Consider the following 26,821-nt stretch of genomic DNA (forward strand, 5'->3'; position numbering starts at 1 on the left):
TCAGGTGTGCAGCAAAAATGATGAAGCAAAGCAAACAGTCCTAACTCTTGCTGCCACAAATCACTGCAATGACAGTTGGCCTGTATTGCTGCCGTTGATTATTTACAGTTATCACTGTTATTGTAATTGTTGGTCGCCTTTGCTTTACAGCGTTCCCAGATAAGATAGATTCACCAACAAATCGTTTGATAACCACACAGGAAAAAAACCTCATCAAGGTCAAATTTAAAACATCTGTAGTGAAGTAGTCAGACTATGTTGGAGTGACCTTGGTCTGGGGCTGAGGCTGGGGACACACCAGTTGACAGTAGAGACACAGCTCTGATCTTAGTGGCGAGTATGTTATTATGAATTCATTCAAGTAAAGCTTTAAAAGGTAAATGATCAATTTCAGACCTAATCCAATCTGGGCTTTTTTTTTCAATTTGGTCTTAATATATGGGTAGAAAACAAACAAACAAAAAAACAGAGGAAAGGAGGAGGTGTGACTTTTGTCGGTCCCTGCCCACTTAAGGCACACGGAAGCTCATTATGTCGCTCTGTCCACCTGGTGGGAGTGAGCCTCAGCCCCACACTGCACAATACAACTGTCAGGAAGAAATCAAAAACAAATAAAGACAATAAGCTTAGTGCTGCTCAGGCAAGGCCACAGACTCACAGTCTGCTTCAATTGAATAACATTTAAATTCAATTTTTTTTTTATAAAAAAAAGAAAAGAAAGAAAAGAAATTAAACTGAAATCACCCATTTTAGTGATGAGCAAAGTGACAGAGTTCACAATATCTTTCATTATAATTTCAAATCAGCTCACAAACATGAAACAAATTTGGAGAAAGTCCCGTCTCTTAAGTAGGTTGAAAAAAGACTTATCTCCATACACAGCTCAGCTTTCAGACCAGGACCAACTCATAGGTTCTGAATGTTTTCATCGAGGCGCTGCTACTGTCTAAGTGCCTAAACGCTGTATATTTGGAATATTTTTTTTTTTTAAATATAAAAGCAAATATGATTTGCAGTTTTCACACAATTTCTAGTGTCCAGAATCTCTTTTCAAGAGCCTTCAGGTTCAACAGTAAAACTATGAATCCATTTGATTGGTGGCTTTAAAATGTCCAATGACTTGAGTGCAAGCCATTTGTTTCTCCTTTGGTATTTGTTGTTGTTGGACGTCTGTGTACTCCTTAATACACTGTACATGATTATTTCTATGGCGGGAATTGGATGGACTTTTTTTTTTTTTTATGAGACAGTTGAGTAGCAACCACACAGCTCTGTGCTTGTGGAAACTCACAGGTCTCTCTGAGGTTGCCTGCCCTTCTTCCATAAGCAGGACAAGGACATTGAACGTTAGTGCAAACTTTTGCTCTCTCAGCTAAAGCACCATTTCCAGTGCTATCAGGCTTTATATCCATAACCCCACCCATGCACCCATTTACCCCACCCCCCTGGCACAGCAACAAAAAGAAAAACCCCACCATACCATCCCCGACCCATCGACAGACATGCACACACACACACACACACACACACACTTAACACGCACAGCCATGTACAATTGCTAGAAAAAAAGCTATTAGCAAATGGTTATTAAGAAAATTGAGTGGAGACAGAAAAAATATCTATACATCTTTAAACCTCTGATTCTATATTGTTCACAAGAAAACAAAAAGCGAGAGACAGCAAACTCAAGTAAATGTCTGTATGACACTGCACACATTTCTGCATATGCACTCAAGAGGAGGGGGCATCTCTGTGTGGCTTGGTGAGGAGGAGGCCCCTTCTGGATAAATTATAGACATATTTTTAACATCTCTGGTCTATATGAGATTAAGACTGAGGAGGAAAAAAAAGCTTTGGTTACTGACAGGGGGGGGGCTCAAAGGTCTCAATAGTTACAATAGTCTGCCTCATCAAGAAGTCCATACAGAGTACCTCTACACATAAACATCACAAAGCAGGTAGACCTGTGGGAGTCACACTGTGCAATCATGAACCCCATATTTATCATAATGCAGAAGCAATAATAAAAGGTGAGACTGCAGTAAGACATTGCCAATGCTGAAGAATGACCGACGAGAGTAAACGAAACCAAGAGTTGTGCAAATCTGCACCAAGAGAGCCGTGAAGTAAACAAGCCACACCGTCCAATGAGTTACAATAAGGGAGGGTTTTTTTTGTTTTTGCTTCTGTGGTACCGTGGACCTATTATCACCGAGGATCCTCTGAGAACATGTGTAGTTATGAGAGAAGCTGGTGAACAGATGGGTTAGACATGAAGTTTGTTTATCCAAGCTTGTCTCGAGACCCTCCAGCCTGCCAGCCAGCAATGCATGCTTGTGCACACTCACACACACACACACACGCATAAACACACTACCTTTCCTTCTTTCTTTGTCTCATCTTTCCATCCCCTGTCTGAACATTAAAGTGCGTGTAAACGATGGAAAAATAATCTGATTTTGTCATCTCACAGGAAAACGCGTTACTGACCACTTAAAAAAAGTCATGTCTTTGTGTTCAAATATTAGGTTTTAAATCATGTAAAACTCAGCAACATTCTCTGCTCGAGTAGTGCGGCCCAAAGCAGGTGAACGTCGCTGTTTGTCAGTGTTTGTACAGGATATTAACGTAAATGCACCGGTTTCAAACTTCCCGTACAACAAAAAAGTGATGTTCACTTGCTTTGGTCCCCACTAAAGCCTGTATGTGAGTGAGTGTCCACTCCATATGCACAGAAGCACACACACACACACACACACGCTTTAGTGCAGACCAAAGCAGGTAAACATCACTATTTGTCAGTGTTTGTACAGAATATAAACATAAAAGCTCAGCAGTTTAACGACATACCGTACACAAACACAGAGGTGGTTTAGCTACAGTCCTCAGTGGTACCTGCGGTCTTAAAGCAGGAGTCTGCTCTTTTTCTCTACGGCATTTCCTCATCTTTTAAGAGTTTTAAATTATGTGGCAGAGATATTCTGCATGTTTTTTTTTTTCCATCAAGGGAAGACAAATCTTTGGGACACAGACATGTCAGCTAGCTAGCAAACCAAAGGCAGTAGTGTAGGTGTAGTGCACTGAAGATTTTCATGTCATTACAGCGTTTGAGGAGTTATGCTAACTATGGCACTGGAGCGTCATTAGTCCATATTTATAAACAGGCCAAAAACAATCCTGAACACAAGACTGGAGAGAAAGTGTTTACACGCACTTTAAGACAAAGACAAATCACTAGACCTCTTTAAATAACTAACTTCAAGTGCAATCTGTGTATATGGATTAATTGATTCATTTGTTTGTTTGTTGCTAAATCTGCCTGACTCCTCCTCTAAAGATTTGAATTTGCATATTTTAGGTTTGATGTTTATTAATTTGTCATCCAAACCTAAACAATACCAGGGATGGAGCTGAATGTCTCCACCATGGAGAGAAGAAAGGACTTATCTCTTTTTTTAACTGGTTTGTTTTCAAAGTACCCGTTTTGTTGACAAAAGTGCCTGTGTCAGTAACAAAGAAAGTGTTTTCATAACCTGCCGGTAGGTAAATTACTGCACTACTGCAGGTACTATGGGGCAGTGAAGTGGGAGGGGCTCTAAACCACAGAGATGTCCTCTTTTTTTTTTCTTCCTCAAAGGCTCAGTGTGCTCACTCGGGAAATACATTTTAATAAATGTAGAGGACAAAAGCACAGCTGCTAACACTTAACATTACTGTACAATAACAACATGCTAATAAAATGGCATTCATTTTTGGAAAAGGAAGGTATAATTATGGTAATATCATAATTCGGTAATAACAATAGTAGTTGTGTAGTAATAAGGAGATAATACTACAGTAATACCAAGTTATTTGCAAAGTAATATCCTGGCAATAGCTTGGTAATGAAAATGACTACAGTATATACCTTCACATCTACTATGGAAATATGATATATGGCCATAATATTACCTCCTAATTGCAAAATTATCATTATTGTACTGCAATGTTAAGTGTTTCCATACAGCGACACATTCTAAGATAGTTCAAAACTGACAAATCCAGACATATGGAGTTACTGACAAAGTTCGAAACAGATATGTTAGTTCTGGCATTTTCTCCTTCTCTACAGGATACCTGGACTCAGCGAGCGTGTGAGCATGCGTGTGTGTGTGAGTGAGAGAGACAGAGACAGAGACAGAGAAAGTGCACTGGGCCTGGCAGCTCAGGGTGCATGTTTGAACAGGCTGGGGCTGACTCACACAGTGATGATGTGGCCAGAGGGACCCTGGCTGCCACGCGCACACACATGCACACGCACGGGAACACACGTACATGTAAACACACTCACACACCAAACGGCCTCCAACCCACAGCAACACCAGCCTCTAATATAATAACATCCCCTCCAGGCTGGTTCGGGGGCATTAGCAGACTACATAGGAGAGAGAGAGTGGGAGAGAAAAAGGCCTGATTTGATCCCCTCCTGCCTGGAAACGTGGCTGAGCTGGGGGAGATTATTTTTTGGAATGCAACAGACATTGTGAGATCCCCCTCCCCTTTCGCTTGTTCCCCTCCCCCCATCAACCAGCTGCAGCTGCGCTCCTATTTGGCCTCCCAACTTGGACAGGTATTTATTACTCTCTTCATCATACAGGTTGCCTCACGGTTGTGTGGTCCCTCGAGCAAAAAGATTGGAATAAGCATGATACATAAACCTGCACTCGCTCCCTCCCAGTCCACTTCCTTTAAATATACCTCCCTCCCTGTCTCTCTCTGTGTCCCTCCCTCCACTCTCTAGCTCCGTCGGATATCTTTAGTAAAGCTGTGCAAACATAGAAAAAAGGTGCTCATCTATCTCTTCTTCTTTTGTCAACCTTTCACTCGGGCTCCCTGCCATTCCTTTAACCTGCGGTTGGTTAAATGCTACCCGCGCCTTGTCACACAAGGACAGATTCCGAAAAAACTGCACTGAAAGTTAAGCACATTCATTGGATCAACCTCCTCATCCTTTGGGCAGGAGCTATACATGTCAAGTGTTAACGTTTAGGACAAATGGGTGACTATGTTTTTTTTGTTTCATCAAACATTCATACATTTTTTTTTTTCTCTCCATTCACCCCACAAGCGTCACTCTGTGAGAAATATGACATCAAGCCGAAGAGGAAAAACCCGATTAGTAAGTACACCTCAGCATTAAGAGGGGACCAATGTCATATTACCACCTGCTGTATATACATGTATACAATTATAAAGTGTCAAGTACCCGAAGCAGTCAACAAAAAGGAACAACAAACAAATTAAGACAAAATCAAAATGGAAAACAGAAATGCTGAGATTGCAGAGTCGTGAGGAATAAGAGGCAATGTAGTCAAGCCAACAGATACATTGATGATGGTAGTGCTTTAAAAACACAAATCCTTTGCTTCTTATTTTCCCTATTCCTGCAACTGACGAGCCCCCGTTAAAGTGGATTCGACTCAACGTGATTTTGTTTTTCGGTAAGACAAAACATAGATTCTTAAAATGCATTTTATAGAGTAAGTAACACTTCAATCAAACCCTTGTCTGATTCTTTCTGGAACATTTATAGAGAGAGAGAGAGAGAAAAAAAACCTGTTGCATCAAAACTGTGGCGTTTTGTTTCCTTGCATATGCCATATTGTGGCAATGTTGTTTCTATGGTAACTGTACATTTCAGACCTGCAAAAGAATAAAAAAGAGTTGTTTTCACTGGGAGAATTTGTCCTCACTTCACCCGTACAGCAGCCAGAAGGTACTTGAGAGACACCTTGCACAGAGCTTGAAGGCTGTGAGGACAAAACCAATAAAAACCTAAATCAACTGCATAGTTGCTCAGAGTTACTTTGTATCTATTATACATTTGCCTAAGCACATATGCCAATGTATAAAACCCCGAATATTATAAAGAAAGAAATGACCCAGAAAGTGGACGTGATGGGCGGATGATTTGAAGCGTTCTTTGCTCTTTCACAAATAAACCAAATTGCTTTGCAAGTCTACTGTTTTCTAAAGTAAAACGAGAAAGAAATAAAAAATATTAGATTTTTGTGACACCCTGATTTGGTTTATAGAGGAATAGTTAGTTGTTTTGTTTTTTTCTTTTTTCTTTTTTTAAGTTTGCCTTTGCATGTTTTTTCTCCTCTGTTCACTGGCCTGTCTCACAGGCAGCACAGAGTGACTATGGTATCCAGCAGTGTCCTTGTTGCTCCTGCAGTCTCAGGGCCCAGCCTCCTCTGCCAGCTCCTGCAGCTGAGGGCTGAGTGTGTGACCTCCAGAAACCCCCCCCACCTCTGCTGCCGAGGTTGACTCTGAATGCCGCCGTCCCCTGATGGTACGAGGCCCGGGGACCGTTTCAGAGCTGGGGCTCAGCAGGCCCAACGGGGGCTCGAGGAGCGTTGGCTCCCGCACCCGAGGCTTTCGACCCCGGCGGGATGGGATGCCGTTGCAGCCGTCCTTCTTAAGGTGGCGGTGCAGGTGATCCGAGCGCACAAAAGTCTTAAAGCAGCTTGAGCACTGATAGGGGCGCAGGCCTGTGTGTACACGCATGTGGTTCTTTAGGTCGTAGTTGTGAGCAAAGGCGGCTCCACACTGCGTACACAGGTAAGGCTTCTCTCCTGTATGCTTTCTCATATGAACCTTGAGCTTGTCCTGCCTGCGAGGGAGAAAAAGAAAGTCGTCTTAGAATACAGAGATTTCAAAAGAAAGCATCTTGTAAACACAGCTGGCTCTAAATGTTAATTTTACTTTCAGTTACGATCAGGCTATAGAATGTCATGTAACAGGCCTAAAAGGCATTGGCACATCAATGACGACGCAACTACACAGCACAACAATTCAGAGGTGGATTTTGATACACCCTCACTATTCACACATGATGCATGATGCTTGTGATGCTGCTGCTGATCGCGAGCAGCATCAAAAACCCTGCTGCTGTAGGTCAGTCCAGTGACTGTGTCAGATGGAGTCAGTGCTCCGGCTATACCAACAATAGTTTTAAATAACTGATTCTAATGATCCAGTTACACTGAAAATAACTGCTTTATGAGTGACTAGTTGAGTGACACAAACCAGTCACTCGTTTGTGTGTGTGTGTCACGTGTAAAACAAAGTCACGGCAGTTTCATGCAGCCGTGCAGTGACGACTCCACCCAGGTTAAGTAAGTACTATTTTTGCAATAGAAAACCAACCTAAACCGCGCCGTGCCATGCTGAGGCGAGGCGAGCTGGGATCATAGTGGAAAAGAGCCATTACACACTACACTATTACTATACACAATACCTAAACTTAAGGTGACCTTTTTTCCCCATTTGTCAGAACATGGAGATACAATATTTAAACTTTATATAAGTATACAATCACCTGATAGAATGAATTGTTTTTCATTATCCCAGAATGAGCCTTATATGGGTCACTTCTGCAGAGGCTGCCATTTTGAACCCCCATGCTTTTACAGTAGCCCACAATGGACAAGCTATAAATCTTTTGAGTTTTGAGTGATATGAAGACTACATAGGTTCTCCAACACACTTGGAAGGGAAGGGTGAGGTAAAGAATATTCAGCTGCAACATGCAACTTCACCAATAAATGTTGCTACATTTTACACACAGTAACTTTAAGTAAATAACGTATAAAAAGGACCAGAGACAAACATTGTGTCACATGAAAAACTGGCAGAGTCATCATCTAGAGATTATAAGATGGTGCTAAAAAAAATAAAGAGAAGAATGTGTGCAACCATTATACTGAAGAAGAGAGGAGGAGCTTTAACTTTATCACTTCAGGACTTCAGGTTTAGGATTTCTGTCAGACAGTTTGAAGACTTAAGGGAAGTCCTGTTTGTTTGTGTGTATTTGCTGATACATTTTAATATCACGTCAGTAGCAACACACACTCTGAATGTCAAGATGTGTATCTGCCGAAAGCAAAACCTTGAAAAAACGAAATCAATCAAATCAAAATAAGACAGCATTTCTTTGAGGATGACACCAAAATTGATTCCACAAACAATTCTTGTGTTTTGAGAAAATTAAATTAATATTAAACCATATGATGCAGCTGAAATATTCAGAAATCAATTAAAAATGTTTCCAAAGGTCAAAGGCTTTCAGGAAACCTGACCTTTGTCCCTGAGGTTGAACAGGAAATTGTTTGCAGGCCTTTGTATCCCAGTTCTGCCCTCACAGTAGGTGAGTATTCAGTATTCTGTCACCACTACTTCTATACAAATCTAATGGCCGATATAAATTACTTTCCAGTAACATGCAAGTTCCCCAAATATCTGTGAACAGGATCAAATCACTCACTGATTACATACTTACTGTAAATCTAACATCAGTTATCTCATTACATCCTGGAACAATAAAACTTTGCAACTGATAAACTGTCCGCTGAACTTTATCAGGCTGCCTTGGCCTTTATCCGACTTTTGCCCCCTCCCTTTCCTCCCCCTGTAGCTCTTTCTATCTCTCTAGCTCTCAAGCTCTTAAATCGTCTTATTCTTCTGCATCCTGGGCAGAGGGCTTCTAAATAAACAAGCAATGTCACAAGTCCTTTTGAACACACAAATACACTTTACATGTAAGTGGATTAGCCGTCATTCAAGTAAACAAGTAAATCAACTGCTAACCTTACAGGTCTGTTTGAACTGTGTCCCAAATATAGAAATTAAAAAGAAATATGTCTGTAAGTGAGAACAGGATTTATTACCATACAAGGCACACTTTTATCCTGATCAAACAGAATTATGATTACAATGCCCCCTTCCCACTGGAAGGCAAATTCAGACTGGTCCTCCCTACCTGTCGTGCAAACAGTGGTTCTGGGTACTATATCTTTTTTCTGCACAAGTCCACTGATTAATTAATTAAAGGCACGATTTCAAGTTGAAGGCAGGACTTCAAAATACTAGGAAACCATGTGCACTCAAGTCCCTCAGACTAGCCACATTTATCTGAGTGGCACATGGCAGATTTCATTAGAGAAGTAAAGAGGTGACAGAGAAAGAGAGAGAGAGTGAGAGAGAGGAGGGGGTGGTGTAACTACTCTGCCGTGGGCAATAATCAACATAACCAGAGATCAAAAGTTCAAATTACTGCATTGAAGCACATAGAGCACCATTCAGGGCCTGTGATCCCCCTCTGTATCAGAGCACAGCACTTTATAGCAGCCCTCCACTAGATAACACTGCCATGGCACAGCCTTCTTTTATAGGACCCCTGTGCTAAAATTCCAGGACTTTGTTATGAAGGCTAATATAATAAAACCTTTATAATAAGACCTTTATAACCAACCCCCAGAGCTGGAATATCACACAAGCTTTTTTGATTGAGCTACATTATGTATATGTACATATATACATCTATATATATATATATATATATATATATATATATATATATATATATATATATATAAAAAAAAGGTTCAGACTCAGTCAGTCCAGCATGAAGGTAAACATGTAGATTTACAAACTGTGCTGCCTCCTTAATGCAAAGCTAAGTTGGTTAGTGCTAATACTCGGCTTTGTGGCGTTGCCCACTGCTGTGCAGTTTGTCTTCAGTGCCAGGTCAAAGACTATGAGTACATGTGACATCGGGAATTCGCTTCATTAATTAGACTTACCTGGTAAAGCGCACTTTGCAGATGGCGCATTCATAGGGTTTCTCTCCCGTGTGCGTTCGAATGTGGCGGGGAAGCTTGCCTGCACCTTGGATGACCTTGGAGCATATGGGGCACTTCTGGAAGGCCTTAGAGCGCATCTTCCTCTCTCCACCACCTCCTCCTCCACCCCCGTTGCCTCTCTCTCCTCCAGCTCTGTCTTGGCCTGTACTGCCCCTTGATAACCAGAGTGGAGGCACACCATGTGACACAGCAGCAGAAGCTGCATCCTCGGGTTGCGTGCTGTTAAAATAATTCAAGTAAAATTCCATGTCTGGGTCATCCCCATCTCCTGGTTCCTCCCCGGTCACTGGGCGCTCCTTTTGCCTCTCGATGGAGTCCATCATCTGCTGCAGGAGGGCACTGGCTGAACCCCTCTCTCTTGTCAACACCTCCCTACTCCCATCCTCCATTTCTGTCTCCTGCCCCAACCTAGAGTCAGGGGGGAGGTAGAAGTGCCCGTTTTGGGACGGGGGATAGAAAGATGACCCCAGGCTTGCTCCATTTCCCTGCACTGTCTCCCCATCCTCTTCCTCGTAATCATCCTCATCTTCTTCCTCGTGCTCCTGTGTTGGGGCCTGGGCCAAGGCGAGGGCCAAAGGGGAGTAGTACTCACCATGGCCACCAGGAGCTCCATTGCTAGGGCCATTGCCGTGGTTAAAGTGCAGGTGCGTGGGCAAGTCCCTGAGCTCTGGCGTGCTGCAGCTGCTGCTCCAGTGTGCCCCTCTCTGGAAGTACTCCAGGTACTCCCGGGCCCGCACACGGTTCCCCTGCTCCTTGCCTCCTCTGCCCTTTCCTTCTTTTTCTTCATCTTCATCTCTTTGCTCACTGCCCGCCTAGAGAAACATGGTGAAAAATGAAGCGAGAAAAATAAAGTACAGTGTACAGTGTAAAGTACAGCAGTTAAAAAATAAAGTTTTTTGGCAGAAACTGAATGTACTCCCCTTAAGTATGTTTATATACATGCACTGAATAATTGCTTTAAAATAAAATACCCTTTGGTTTTCGTACCCTTGGAACAAGTTATTTATGTACTCTAGGCAAAAGCCTGCTTTGCTTTGCACAGGCCGCCATCTTGTGCAACCATGTTTCTACAGTGGCCAGCATGTCCAGTTTGAGGAAGTATACAACGTCAACATAGAAGAATGATGTTCTGGTATGCGATGCAACTTCAGTTCTTACAGACTGGACCTTTAGTTGGTGTGTTTATGAATACTAAAGCAGCGGTAAGGAGCCCTGAGTGTGTTGTTAATGACACAATCACCAACTCTTAAAAAGCATCAGTGTTGAGGTATTTACAGCTTAGTGAACCTGTGCCAAATGTGATTTAACTGGAAATATGGGGCAAAAAAAGTATAATGTGACCATGACATTGAAGCATAACTGTGATTATGTAGAGCAGTGTGTTTTCAGACACAGCATATTACAACTACACTTGATCGTGTTGAAGTGTAGCCTCTATATGATATCACTATTGGCTCACAATGAGTAAGTGCTGAACTAACTCCAAAGCTGTAGGTGTAAGTTGTACTGTACATAGTGAGATGGAATATAATGATGAGGTAGATAAAGGCCATGATGTAAGCTCGACTATGCTGGCTTTTTAATGAAGGAATTGGTTAAAATATTCACACTACCCACTCTCTGAGTGGCTCAACTATAGACCATATATAAAAATGGTTATCTGGTAGTAAAACAAACTCCTGTTATGAAGCCTCGGGATTCTCGGGATTTGTGATTTGACAGGTGCAATGACACTTTTTGCATCTGGAAATTCACAGAAGTCACCTGAAACCAGGTAACTATAGTATGATGCAATCACAATAATGCCCACTCATGTGTTGTGTTTATCATCTATTTTCTTGTAAATGGGAACATAATTTATAAATATGTCATCATGTGCTATTAAAGAAGACCTGAAAACTAGTGTAAGAACATATCCCTTCTTATTGCAGAGTTTCCTATGGTGGCTGTTACTTCCGTCATACTTCCTGGAATTTACTTTTCAAACCAGAAGACCATGTGCATTTTTACATGCAGTTTACGGGCTGAACCAGGATAACTACGTTTTGAATGAGAAATGTATTTGATCTTAGATCTGTGTTTTTTTTATGAATGAATTGATCATTTAGAGTAATTTACTCATGGTGTCACTTATTTAGGCAGATCAAATCTAATCACCAAAGTCTAAATTTGACTTTAGCACATGTCATTTGTAGTTCAATAATGACTCGTACCGGCGGGGAGAGCACTTTGGTGTCCAGCAGGTGCGTGCAGACATCCTGGACGGGTGAGATTTCCAGGAGGCGTGCAGCAGCAAGGATGTCAGCCACACTGCTGTGACTGACAGTTAGAGTGGCCGTGTAGGCAAAGTCCAGCAATGCTCCCAGAGCCTCTGTTGCCAGAAAGTCGATGTTGTAGACGTTCTGTTGGTCAGCAGCAGCCCCAGAAGTGAAGAGCTTGTGGAAGTACGGGCTGCAGGAAGCCAGGACGGAGCGATGAGCTGGGAACTCCCGATCCGGAGTAACCAGGAGCACATCACACAGCAGGCCACTGAGCCGCTGCTTGTTCAGGTTGCCCAGGATGTCTGCGCTGTGCTCAGGGAAAGGGATCCCCACAGGGCCTTCCTCTGCTTCTCCTGCCCCTCCTCTGCCTCCTCCACCGCCACTGTTTGCCGTCCCCCTGAGCTGCCTGCCGCCCCTCCCACCGGCTCCTGACGACATCTTCCACCAGCCTGCCGCCGAGCCGCCTAGCACAGCCCCCACCCGTGTATCCGTCCTGCCGTCTGTCCGTCTGCCTGTCTGAAAGGGAAGAGAGTTGGACAAGGAGATGGGATGAAGGGAACATAAAGAGGAAAATAACACATCATTTCGTAACATCACTTTTGTGGATATATATGTTTTTCATCAGACATTTTGACTTCCTGATAACACTAACAATGGCTCTGTTGTATTCAACAGTCCTACACAATCATTTCAGTATTAACACCTGCGCTTTTCCTCCAGTGTCAGGTCAAAACGTCCTCTTTGAAAAAAGACCAACAGACTCCAGGAAGCATATAACAAAGCTCTGAAATATTAAAACGCCTAGCTAGAGAAGACCTGGTGAATTGTATATGTCTGCACGAGTCAATAAGTGTTTTAAGGACTCTTGTTTTGACATGCATTTGCTGACTTGATGTGTGAGTTAACGAGATTATTTTAATCCTGCCCAAACTCAGATTCAGCACTGCTTGTTATCAGTCCCAGCTGTGGAAATGTTGGAACAGATATTTCCTTTTAAGAACGATTAACTTTTTTGCATTTGAAACCTTATTATGTTTTGTGCTGTTTTTAAATTGTATTATTAGTGGACTATGGGTCCATAATAAAGTCTGATGTTAACTGAATTAACTGTTCCCCACAACAGAACATAGCTAAAATTTAAAAGCTTAAAAACAGGGTGGAGAGTATAACATACAATGGGAATAATGTACATGTGGACTCCTCTACAAAATGGGGATCATATCAGGTTACACAGCAATTAGCACACTTCTCAGTTGTAAAACAGGTTAAGCATTTAGCATTTGATACGAGAGATTTCAAAGCTACACTTCAAAACGTTGTATAATGCTTAGAAAAAGTTTACGGAAACATCTGACCAATGGACAAAAGAAAACAATAAGAAAGACTGTTGAAACTAACCAGTGTATCGTGCCAAACTCATTTTAATATTAAATAAGTAAACACAGGTGTTATGAAGGACACAATGGTTCTGTTCTGTTTGGGTACAGAGCCTTAATGTGTGTGTGTAAATACATGAGTATGTATTTTTATACATTTTCTTTCTCTGACCTACATACTGAATGTTTGATTAATGTTCACAATTTCTAAATAAACTCTAAAATTATTCACTCTAATATGGCAATTCAAACACTTCTCTATTATTTTTGCATGCCAATATGATGATAGTTCATCATATAATTGTGTGTTTTATACCCAATATCAAAATCCCTTGTGCTTTGATGTTTCTGACACATTAAATATATTTAAATTGAGAAAGGCCCTTTGTGTCTGATCTGACCTCCACAAGGAATGCTTTACATTTGCCACATGCAGCTGAATACTCTATGAATCTGTTATAAGCTGCTTTGGCTCAGCCAAAACAATATAGTTTCAGCAACTTCAAATATTTCAAAAGCCCTAAGAGTGTATCCCAAGTAACGCAACCAGGCTGCCTGTTCCATCTGCTTGGAATTGATTTTAAAGCAAATCTATTGGCACGACAGAGCATTTACTGGATCGCTGCAAAAACTGTACAACAACACAAGTGTGACAATGTGCAGTAATCTAGTCTCTGATGGCGCTTGTAAAAATGGGCATTTCTCCAGACTTTTACCTGTGAAAACGCACCATGAGTGAGTGACGATGGTTAAGTACAATACATAAAGTATGTGTGCAGGTGGATGGATGCCTCCTTCCTTGTGTACATGGGTGTGGGTGTGCATGCACTCGTGCAAGAAACCAAGTAAGAGGTCGTGGAGGACAGATAGGCAGAGGGCAGTGGGGATCGGAGTGCATGCTGGGAGCTGGGCTGTGCAGCTTGTGCACTCTATGTCAGTTGAGAGCCAGGGAGGGAAGGGAGGTGGAGGAAAAGGGGAGGGAGAGAGGGAGGGGGGCTGCCAGAGCAGACCCTGTGGAAAAACTCCACGGGAGGAGGAAGAGGACACGCAACAAGCTGCGAGGGAACAGTATTAAAAAGGGAGGTTGTCAATCCGGTCTGAGCTGGTTACCCCACCCTGTACTGTGTGCCAAGTTTCAGGAAAGGCTGTACCCTCGCTCACGTGTGGGGGGAGATTAAAACGATCGACTCAAGCCTGCGCAGTTGGAGGGGAGTTTGGGCAGGACGGGCCATCCTCCGTTTCTCTATTAACACACAAGCAAATCCTGTAGCATCACAGATACATCAATAATGCAAAGAAATTCACAACAACACATAACACAACACATTCAGGACATCCGCTCGGTCCAACTGTCCTCCTCCTCCCCCTTCTCCATCTGCCAGGAAGACCCAGCAGGGGTGAGGTTAAGGTTGGAGTTGGGAAGGGGTGTGAGTTGAGGATGCGTTCAATGTGCTTCTCTTTATAAGAGCAAGTCATTCAAATTACATTCCTTAAGACCAGCCCTCGTAGCATGTTTGTGCACTGCACCCAATGACCAAACCTGCTTAACCTGGCTGCCTGTTCTCTCCCATCCCAGCTCACCTGTGATCACCTCTACTTTTCTCACTTCTGTTATGTTAAGTTCTTCCATGCAACATGCTACGCCTATCTGTCACCACACCTTGAGAAACGGTGTTTCTGCAGAGAGGGTGGGAGAGAAGAGCAGATGCTTCTTGTTCCCACTTATGATCTTTTAAATAAGTCAAAAACATTAAGTCAAAGCGCTATGAAACAAGGAAATAACAGGTCTTTTATTTAAGAATACTGATTGACTAAATGTAAAAACACCCAGTTCTACAGCGTTGCTTGACTTCCAACTGCACTGAATGATAGACAGCTGACCACAAAGCAACTGCAAGTGCTTCCAGTGTCTTTTACAAATCTCTGTTGAACATGGTATGAGTACATTTTATAACCCTGCTCCTCATCTGAATATGCTGAGGGAGGGGAGGAAAAAAGAGAAATTGCACAGGAGGGAGAGAGGCAGAGAGAGCAGAGTGTAGTGGAGACGGAAAAAAAAGAACAAGAGAAAGGGCAACCACATGGCTGTCGGTCACGTCCTTCACAGGTGGAAATAGATCTCAGTGAGCCCATCCATTCCAGAACCGAGCCAACCTGTTTTTCACCAACACGGATGCACTACACTAGGCATTGTTGCAAGCTTGTGTACTGCGCTATCCCCGGGACATACACCGATGACCCTGGGTCACGGCTTTGTGAGGTAAAGACGCTGAGCTGAGAGGAGATAACACACACACACACACACACACACACATAATACACAAACTTGGTTCAGTGCCAACAAAGCATGAAGGTACTACTTGGCATGCAGGAGCCACCTGTCCCTGAATAACCCACAAAGAGTACGGAGAAAGAGGAAACAGTGCCACAAACCTGATCCTGACACCTCCTCATGGCTTTAAACATTCCTTATCATTTATTCATGTCTGTGGGTGACGAGGCCCCACAGCCCAGCACAAAGCAGCGCAGTAGCTGTCTGTGTCTCTGAAAGTCCACTTCCAGGTCTTCTCTCAGTGGCTGGTTTGTGAGCACCCACATCTGCTTTGCAAGGCAAACTGCCACTTTAACGCAGGATCTTCCAATACCTTTACCACCCTCATCGCCACCAGTTCAGCCGACACATTTCACAGCCCTTTCCATTATATCTACAAGGACGGATATTAAATTCATGCTTCAGGGATGAAACAACCTACAATGATCTTCCTCTTGCAGTTTTTTTTTTCAGTTAGGTCTGAGCTGTGTGTGTTCTTAATATCTATGCCAAGTTGGTCACACCCAATTTGTTTGTCATTCACAGACAAACACATTGACTCCAGGCAGTCGTTACAGTTAGTGAAAGCTGTTTTATTTTGTCTGATGTGTATCATCTATGGAAGGGCTGCTGAATTTCCACTCTCAAAGTATCTGTCTTTGGCTGACACATACCAGTCATTCCATAAATACAAAGGAACAAACTGTTAACCCTGTGCAACCTCAGATGTTTCTTTGATAGACAAGAAAATAAATAGTATAGTGGCACCCTTAAACAAGTTACTCTAATGGGTCCTGCACTTATGTAGGAAGCCCTTTGCTTTGACTCTACAAAATGTTAATGAGAATAGTGTCCCATTCCTCTCTTTCAGTTACTATTATTTTAAACTTTGGCATACATAAAGTGATAAATTATAACAATTATTCACAATTCAAAACCACAACTATAAAAAAGGAGCGATTGAACAAACACAAGGGAATCATTGATACTTTGAAGCAACTTTTTATCACTGATATACCGAGCAGTAGTTAATTTGATAACAATCTATCAAATAACTTCCAATCTTAGTTATGTGAGAATGTAGTAACCTAAATGCAGTAGCTATCTGTCACTCACATTTGATGTCAGAATAATTAATTAATATATTATGACCACCACAACATTAGATTATGGTAGAGTGCAAAAATCACACAAACAGAAAAATCATTTTGCTAGATGGCAGGTTTCAGTTTGGCTACCCTGTGCTCTTTCCACCACTCCTGCTTCACTATCTCTCAACAACAACCCTGTTAAGCTCAATCTGCAACAAGGGAATCACTTCAATTAAGTCAAGAAAATTCAAAGAGGATATTACAAGATTATCGGAATGGGGGTGGGGGGTGACAGTTCCTTGGAAATGTGGATGTTGAACAAGTGCCATGGCCAAGTGACTCACTCCTGCCCCACAGTAAAAAGGAAACCTGATTGGGAGTAAAGCAGGAAGAGGGCAAGTGGCTGATAAAACTGAAGTTGCTAGGGGTAGGCTAAGGCCTGGCAGCTTTCACTAGAAACTAACCAGGAAGTGCTGCCAAAGCTCAGACACAAAGACAGTGAAAAGGTAGTGGGCGAGGCAGGGCGTTCAACTCACAAGCTCACTCATAACTCCTGAGTGCATGGTAGGAATCCAGCTCAGATGTCAATGATAAACTCAAGCGATCTCATTCAGTTACCTGGTGTAACCTGCTTCAGAAAGAGGAAAGGTGACCGCCCATAAGTTGGGCAAGGTTTAATGTGAGGAAGGTAGCAAGGGATTTTACAGTGCCTTTATATGAGTATTAAGCTGACATAGCACAGAGGTTGGAAAACAAGACATCTGTTTTTTTCCTGTAGAAATTTGGCTTGTGTTTTGTTTTTTGCTTTTTGTATCAGGAGCACTATATAGTTACAGGCAAGCGAATATAGAGGATGCCAAGAAAAACAAAACAAATGGTTTATCTTTAATACAGTACAACAGCTATGAGCTACTACTTCATTTGTTCTTAAATTGTTTTGACATAAAAGCAGAAACATGGTGATTAAATCTTGAGCTCCAATTTGAGTCTGTAGTTTACAGTGTTGTATTGGACTGCGTTATACTATACAGATTTTGAAATACATTCCTCTCTATGTGAGGCAGACAAAATATAATTATAACTCTAGAAAGCACTCAGAGAGCGCAAAGCAAGGCCTCTCATTTCCAGACCACCACCAAAATCTAATCCTTTTTTTCCTCTGGCCCAAAACCTACAGTCCTATTTTGGACTAATGTTGAAATACACACACAAACTGACAAACGCAGGTGAAAACATGAGCTCTTTAGTGGAGGTAATATTATGATGAAATACTACAAAGGTTACAGAGCTGAGACAGCATACATACAATATGCAACTCAGTATGTTTACATGAGAAAAAAAAAAAAAAAAAAAAACATTATGTAAGGCAAACTAAAACTGGACTTTTAAAAAACATGTCTGAAACCAGAGTCAGGGTCACACTCTGCGCATGTGCCACGGTTCCCAATCTCTGGTTTAAACCCAGAAATAATATAAGAAACTGGTACACATATGAATAGTGACAAAACATTGCAAAATTAAGGCAGTTATAGTTACCTGGATTGACAAGGAGACCAATTTTATTCTCCGACAGCTTAAGGAATTGGATATTTTTTCATTTTATGGATGCGAGAGGAGCTAAAAACTAGTCTGATGTTAAAGTGTAAACCTCCTTACACTAACAAGGGGTAAAGGGGTTGTATCACCACCTAGCATACAGCAGACACAGTCAATAAATCACTTCCCTACTAGAACCAGGATACTGGGACAAGGACAGTAGTCCAATTGAAAGGCATAGTTGAGCTTCAACTGTAGGTCAACTGTGCACAGAACCGTAGTGACTGTACTGTTTCAACGTTTGTGATTCCTGCATGTAGAGAAATGCACAGTGACAGTGCATTAATATAATCATTTAATGAGAGTTCTTTCAGAAAAAAAAGTATAGTCTATAAATCATAGCACACTATACCTTTGGAGATTTCATTTTGTAGCCATAATTTTTTTTTTTTCCTAACACGTTTTGGGATTTCTCAATCTGCAGTGTAATAAAACCACATCCACTGTCCAAGTTCCTTTTAGCTTTAGTAACATGCTCTGACACTGCCATGCTGCCAACCAGGAAGTACACCAAACCCTATCACACAGCATCAGAAACAAGAGTACATCGCAACGCAGCAGAACCAACAGAACGCAGGCTGGCTGGTTGGTCAGTCCATAGGCCCAAACATGTCCTGGCTGCTCTACTCTGTGCATGCGCATGAGCCAAGCAGGGAAAGAGGACTTCCTGTGAGTTTGTGGCGAGTGTGTAACAGAACCCGCTCTGTTATCAGATGACCAGCTCTCTGCTGGCTTGCTCTCTCCATCCCTAATGTCTGATCCTCTCTCCCCCCCTCTCTCTCTCTTCTGTCGCTCTCATCTCATCATTGCTCCATCTCTGTCTCTGACTCTGCACAGTACCCACTGCCACAACACCCACTTCCTGATTTCACTGCTGAGGAGGCAAAGAAGAAAAGAACCCCCGACCCCCCCCCCCCGTGCCTCACCATCCTTTAATGCAACCCACCCACCGTGTCAGTTTTGCAACATCTAAACAGTTCCATAACATGTCGCATTTTTGCCTCCTGAAAAATCTTTCTGCTTTAATAATTAAAAGGAGCTTGTTTCTGTAGGACAGTCCTAACAAATTGAATTCTAAACAAAAACCAGACACTACTTCATGTCTTAAACATTATATGAGTAAAAAGCAAACCATGAGTTGACAATTTACAAAAAACACACATCTAAAAAGTATGAAAATGCAAGCCGAGTTCAACTCCCACCCTTAAAAACATCCCAGGCTCTTACTCTCCCACTCTAATTTGATCAGGTTGTGTTGGCCTCCTCATAATAAATGTCCCAGAAGAGAACAGAAGAAGCCCCTTTACTCCCCCTAGACTTGAGCACAACAACAGTAAAACAACAGAGACGGGTCTGTCTGCCTAGTTAGGCTGTGGTATACTGAGCAGCTGACCAGGGGAACCAAACATTAGAGGGAAGTGAAGCTTCATGCACCAAGGAAGAGGCCAATCAAAGAATTTAAAAGATAAATAAATGTGATAAATGTACAGAGACAGAATAACAGCACAGAAAGTATGCCCTTATTGTTTTGATCCTACCATATTACCAACAATACTTAATTTTAGGGCTGCAAAAATTAATCGATTATTAATTGATTTCTAAATTAATCAACTATTTTGACTATCAATTAATGAATTTAATATAAAAACAAACTCTGTTTTTTTCAGCTTCTAAAATAATAATAGTTTTCTGGTTTCTTTGCTCCATATAACAAAAAAGTAATTTAAACTGAATAATTTTGGTTTGTTGACAGAACAAGAAAATTTAGAACATCATTATTTCAAGGTTTGCGAAGCACCTTCAACATTTTATGACAAACAATAGAGTAATTGAGAAAATCTGATTAAAAATCAAAATTAACTATGAAAATAACTGTTAGTTGCAGCCCTGCGTCATTTAACCACACCAAAACAAGTCAGAACAAACATAGTGACCATTACATGGAGTTGTCTGTATGCAGCCAATATTTCACTCTAAAATAAAACCTCAAACTGCCACGGCGACATCACGCAACCTGTCCTCTCAGTCTGTCTCAACCTGCTAGTTTCAGGCTGTAGTGGTGCAGGCACAAACATACAGGAATATCAAACTGTATTCAGCCTCACCGCCAAATTGATGGGTGGTGTCTTGGACCTGCCCACAGCCACTGAAGTCCCCTGCAATTCCCCTGGAGTCTATTGTTGGTAACACAGATGCACACACACACACACTCATATACACAAACACATATGGCGTCCTAGTTTAACCTCTTGTAGGAATTCACTTGTATTAACCATACTACCGTGGTGCTAGCAAACAGCAAAGAGGGTGACACCAGGACAATATATAATAGGATTTGTTACATTTAATCTATAGATAAAACATGTGATTTACTTTGTTTATTGCTATAACTTCTGAGAAACATTAGACACACTTTCCCAGCATATGGGCGTCTTTGTGTACTGTGTTCTTCATGTACCCTCTCCATGCACGCGCATTTAAAAAAAAAAAAAAAACGGGTTCAACAAGAATGCAAAGCCAGAAATGATGCATCTAGCTATTGAGCAAGGCAGCCAGGGTTCCTGTGAAGTCTTTTAAACCACGACCCGCAAGCAGGAAAGATTAGAATCTGCTAACAAGATGCTGGTGAGAAAAGAGGGGGTGGGTAGGTGCAAGGAGGGATGTCCTGAGATTAGTAGCAGAGAAAAACTGAATATCGATCAAGATCAAAATTACAACTCAACCAGAGCTTGACATATAATGTAATATTGCATGGAATGAACTGAAACTAACCCTATCCCTCCAGTACAAACTCAGCGATCACAAGATGTAAGACACAGTCTACCATTCAGGAAGAGGAGATGTCACTTACTGAGGATTACCCCACAACCCACCTGTACACTGCCAGTTATCAGCATAGAAAACATTTGATGTAATGGTTTTCACTTAGAAGCACCAATATGAGGTGTGCAACTGTCCTCTTAATTTTCACTTGACCGATTATAGAAGCAGTGTTTTAACACAGCAGTATATGAAAACATAGAAAGATACTGTGCCAAAATAAGACAAAAACAACACTAATACACCGTGAGCTTGCATGCCGATAAAGAGTTAGCTCAGGAAGAACAACTTTCAGACTATTCTAAGCAGTGTTTGCAGCACCTTGCACTCAGTTCAGTACTGACCTATTTGTCATTCCCTGCATTAACTGCAAGTGGGTCAAGAACTCTGAACCCTATCATGCCCCATCTCTCACATTCTCCTTTTCACACAGCATGTCATGGTCTTTATTGCCTTTGCTAGCCTCTCTTCTCCTCTCAGCCATAGTCTACAGACAGCGTGTGTGTATGTGTGTATGTGTATGTGAGAGAGAGCGCGTGTGAGTGTGGATGTCTTGGTGTGCTTACCAAATAGGCAGAAAATGTTTCCCCCTATCTGACTCCCCTGCCTGTCGGCCAGCTCTGCTGCCTCCGTCTCTGGGCAGGGCTGCAGCTTTACCAGACAGGAAACTTGCGAGTGGCCCTAGTCATACAGGCAAGCCCTTGCCTGATCCCACACAAACAGACACTTACCCCCCCCCAACCACCACTACCACCACCACCACCACCACCCCACCCCCTCTATTTTCAGCCCACAACTCTGCTCTGCATCCCCTGCTCTCATTGGCTTGACGGCTGCTCATTCACCACACCTCCTCGTCGGGATAGGCTGGCGGCTGTTCCCTTTCCTGGATGGCCAAGGGCAAGGCACTCTGGGATACAGAGTTCTGAAACCCTGTTTGACATGCTTTACATCCCCTGTTGTGGACTACGAGTCCCAGCTCTCTTTGCCCTCACCGCCCCCACTATCTCCAAGCCTGCTTTAACGTAAGCACTCTGGGCTGAATTATACACTACTGTTTGTTGCTAGCAGGCTACCAGGTATTAAAGTACAGACCAGCCATCAAACAGGGCTGAGCTTCACAGGAGAAAAAATAAAAAAAACATTTCAGCCTCAGCTGTCACAGCAGTAAGCAAACATTACAGGTGCATTTGTGTCATGTGCATGCAATCCAGTGACATTTCAAACACGCTTAAAACTCCTGACCTAAATTTTGAGTTATTGCTCTTCCAAACAGTCCAGTGCCACCACAACATGCCCTGCGCACGCAGCACACAACTTGCCCTGCACTAAACATTTCCATGGCCACTGTCCCAAAAAGTTTTCACAATTGCTTCTGCCTTGTCTAGAACAATTATTTGGGGGTCATTCTTCCCCCTCGTTCAGTACCCCCCACCCTCTTTCCCCCTCCTCCTCTAAGTGCTTCCACCTGCCTGAAAAGTTAATGCATTGAACACATCCTATAAACTTTACCTCATGATTCCCCAGAGGTAAAGAGCAGTATAGAGGAAGTACTTACAGAGGATTACAAAAAAAGAGGAACCTTGACAGGGGACTAGTGCTGTGACCCACCTCTCCTCTCCTCTCTGGCCAACCCCTCCACCCTGCTCTCCTTTCTGTCCCCCTCCCTCATTCCTCCCTCTCTCCTCTCTTCTCCTCCTCTGCCCTGCTCCCCTCTCTTCGACAGGCCCAGGGTAGACAGCGGGGGGATGGCAGGGTGCCTTTAGCTCACCTGCGATGGCCGTGGTGGTGCTTATTGTGGGTTAGCTCAGCCCTCTCCTCTCCTCCTCTCCGGAGCTCTCTCTCTCCCTCTCACTGTTGTGCAGCTTAAAGCCCCGTATGCGCTAACCAAGCAGCAGCAGATCAACTCAATTCCCTTCCTGGTTTCTGGAGGGCAAAGAGGTCCCTCCCTTTCTCTCTCTCTCTGTCTCTGTCTCTCCCTCTCCCTTAAAGAAACAGCATTCACCCACCATCTCCTCTCCCTCCTCCCACTGTGAAGCAAAGCAAAAGTAAAGTGAACATTTCACATGAATCAAAAGTGGACAGTTGTTAAAGTAATAATCTCAATCATTGATCACACAAACCATTAACCCATACCTTCCCACTGTGGTGTATCACAGGGAACATCAGCCACTGTTTCCCTCTCTTGGTGCTCAAATATCTGTTGTACGGTTGAATTAAGTTGTCTTTTCTCTCATGCCACATCTCTCAGTGCTCCTTTACTTTTTCTATGTGAGTCAAGTCGCACCCACCCATCCTATTGCCTGAGGTCATGGTGTCCAATCCCAAAAGCAAGCCATGGCACATTCCAGCACACACAGTAGGGGCTGCCAGCAACCCCCTTCATACTCTGGCTTAGCCCAGTCTCTGTACATAAACCTGCCATGCTCCAACAGGTGAGGCATCAAAGAAGACATTACCAAGTTCAAATGTGTCTTGTCCATTGTTGCACATGGCAAGTTCCCATGTGTAAATTTGCAGCTCATGCAGTTGATGTTGCGCCACTTCCCACCGCCCACTGCACGCCCCCTCAGTGAGTGTAAGCCAGCCATTGTGCCATATAGTGTGGGATGAGCACAAGATGTAATTGATGATTCTGTTGCACCCTCTCAACTTGCCTCTGTATGCACTATAACTTATATATTTAATGCACACACACACAGACAAGAAAATGTATTAACTTACACAATGTTTCTGCCCTTTAAGTTGCTGCCTTTTACCGGTCTCACAGGTGTGTCCCACAGTGCAGCAGGGCTCGACACTGCACAGATAACCTTGCAGGGGAGTCATGGAAATAGGAAAAGGCAGTGCCACAAAATCTGCCTAGAGGGCACCATTGAGCACAGTCTATATGCATGGAAACTTCAAAAGTGTGCATGAATTGCAGTGTTTGGACATTTAGTGCCACAATTTGCTAGAATTTCCAATGCTAAATTGAGAGGGTGCAGGTGGATAAGTTGTAGCTTAGTGGAATGAAAACAACAGGATATGCACTTTCACATAAATGCACAATATTTACACAAGTTGCCTTCTATTCAGTTTTTCCCTAATTACCAACAGACAAAATTAGTTGTTGTCTGGCCATGTGCTGTCTGAGAGTATGTCAGATGTTTTTTATGGCAGCGTTGCCCCTCGGTCCAATATAAGTTGGTTCTCTCTGACTCCAGACACCCCACATCAGATCTGTCATTACTGTCTGAATAATGGTTTTCATTAAATCTAGCTAAAAAGGAGGGGCGTTAACAAGACACAATATAACTGCTTTAGATTGGAGTTTACAAAATATGCACTGGTTTTTTTCACCACAAAATAAACATGTTAAAATGTCGACATGTTTTCATGGACCCTTTAACTTTGGAAGCTAAATGGAACCCAGCCATCACTTGTTTGATTATACTTGTGATGTTCCTCCTGTGAAAAAGTGTATTCTGCAAACTGTTATCGCAATGTCTAAGCAGATGAGGGAATACTTGAGAAAAAGCACCACAGAGACATTATAAGGGTCAGACTTATTCAGTCTGTCAAATTCTGCGATATATTGCTCAATCTCTGAGGATTTAAAGTGTGCAATGAACTCTGACAGCTTGAAATCAGCACTAGCACCATCAATTTTTGCTAAAGTTTTTCCTGCCAACATGTCAGTGTGTACAGTGGAATTATTTGGCGGAGCGGTTGGAGCGTGTGACCATAATGCTGGTGTTGTGTTGAAATCTGTTTCCCTGTCAAGATGTGTTTTAGGGCTGTAATAATTTAGCTACTAAATGAATTAATTTTGAAAATCGATGAATAGGGCTTGGTTACAGTTTTGCATTATGGGATGTGTCAGGGGTGAACATAAACAAATCAGACCTTATGCTTCCATTATTCACAGCAGACATGTTCAGTTACCTTGTTTGTGGTGAGTGCCTACACATCGGTTCAGTCTCCACTCCAAATCTTTAGCCTCTCATGTACAGTTCACTAACGGCTGGGTGCAGGACCTTCACATAATGAAGTTAGCAAACAATGTGACCATTGTCATTCGATGTACATGGAGATAAATATAGTAGTGTTTGCTTTTCAACAGTCTAGTTAAGCTACAAGTGGATGAGAGAGAGTGTGTGGAGACAGCAGACCAGGCTTGAGGCATGAAGATAAATATTATTAATATTATTCAGATAGAATAAATATGGTTCTGATAGAAAAATATAAAGGCAGCTCTCAGATGATGCCTTGAATGCTTGTTACGTGCAAGAATGCTCGATATGAATGCTGTGATACTATAAATAAATACATGACAAATCGATAAAAAACCATATACATCTTTTGTACATGTAAAGATGCAAAACTCAGTTCCTTGTTGATTTTTTCCAATGTGAGGAGTTGATGCACCTCGTAACAGAGCAATATTTCACCATATTTAAAAAAGGCTTAGAAAATGTAGTTAACAGTATAGTTACAGTAAAAGACAGAGTAATGACCGAAGGTAAACAACAACACGCCCATGATGCAACGCGGCATTACTACATAATCCCATTCCCTATTGATTTGAGTTGGAGTTTTATATTATAAGAATAAGTTAAATGATTTCAACTTCTTAAACACAAGTATTTTGTTCTTTTATTAGTAAATATAATGTATTTGGTTTGAGAGCAAAACACAATACTAAACACAAATTGTTTAAAATGGTATTTGCCAAACCTTAACATGACAACATCCTCAACTTTCTGAATTTCCATTAAAAAATTCATCGAGGAAAAACAGATTATTACATTAGTTAGTGTGTTCCAACTAATCTTCACCTGAAGCCAAACCCATCTTAACCATACCAACAGGACTCGATAACAGAACTCGTTATTCCCGGGCCTCAGTCACAAGTTCAACACCTTCACAGTAACTTTTAAATAAAGTCATTGAATGTATTTCTCTGCTGAGAAGTGTTCCACTGTGGGGTAGGGTACAATCACAAGACACAACACGTTTCACCCACGAACCAGAATTCAAACGTTAACATTCATTAGCTTAGCATTAGTTGCTCAAGCTGAACAGTAGCTAGAGAATAGAAAAAGGGAAAAAAGGGAGAGAAAAAAGGTGTAAGTAAAATCCACTCACCCTCCAGGAGCTTGGAAACCGACTTTATTCAACCCATGACATTATTTTTGTGTTGAGTGTCTGTAGTCAAAGTATTGACACTTTGCAGCTTGGAGCAGTGACGTTGATTTAACGTTGACGGTGACGTTTAATCAAAGAGGAAGGGGGCGGGGCATACAAACGGCGCGGTTTATTCGTTCCAAGTTCAATTTTTATGTATTTTCTCAACACCTAAATTCCCCATCATCTTTTAAAAAGTAGTTTTTATGGGACAGTACTTAGTAGTAGTTTTTTAAAGCAGCCATTTCGTAAGGTCACTATCAGGTTAGCAAAACATTTACATCAACAAATAATGAAATAATCTTAGTACTCACCTGTGGGATATAATGTAAACCTGAAAGAAAAAAAAAAATCAAACTACAGGAAAAACAAAGGATGGTCGATCTAAGTTAGTTTTGGTCTTTGCATGGTGGTGAAATGTACAACTTTGAAGACTGGACACCTGACCAGACTGCAAGCATAGATTTCCTGGTGATGCCAGATTATGGAAATTACACAATGGTGGTAGAAT

General features: G+C 42.1%; 1 protein-coding gene across 6 annotated transcripts; it reads right to left on the reverse strand.

Moving 5' to 3' along the window:
* Nucleotides 1-1,177: 1,177 nt before the first annotated feature.
* On the reverse strand, nucleotides 1,178-26,732 carry zbtb7a (zinc finger and BTB domain containing 7a). 6 transcript variants are annotated; one of them, XM_058638041.1, is made up of 5 exons: nucleotides 26,272-26,732; nucleotides 25,069-25,160; nucleotides 11,900-12,463; nucleotides 9,627-10,498; nucleotides 1,178-6,655 (listed from the first exon to the last, which is right to left on the reverse strand). In XM_058638041.1, exons 3-5 carry the CDS (start codon nucleotides 12,383-12,385, stop codon nucleotides 6,220-6,222), a joined length of 1,794 nt encoding a protein of 597 aa, XP_058494024.1. In that variant the 5' UTR covers nucleotides 12,386-12,463; nucleotides 25,069-25,160; nucleotides 26,272-26,732; the 3' UTR covers nucleotides 1,178-6,219. The 6 variants fall into 6 exon arrangements, with proteins under 6 accessions (XP_058494024.1, XP_058494025.1, XP_058494023.1 ...); XM_058638042.1 differs by lacking the exons at nucleotides 25,069-25,160; nucleotides 26,272-26,732 and adding exons at nucleotides 14,475-14,566; nucleotides 22,913-23,077; XM_058638040.1 differs by lacking the exons at nucleotides 25,069-25,160; nucleotides 26,272-26,732 and adding exons at nucleotides 14,439-14,566; nucleotides 22,913-23,077.
* Between the last annotated feature and the right edge of the window lie 89 nt (nucleotides 26,733-26,821).

Source organism: Solea solea, chromosome 9 (assembly GCF_958295425.1).
Source record: "Solea solea chromosome 9, fSolSol10.1, whole genome shotgun sequence".
Lineage (NCBI taxonomy): Eukaryota > Metazoa > Chordata > Actinopteri > Pleuronectiformes > Soleidae > Solea > Solea solea.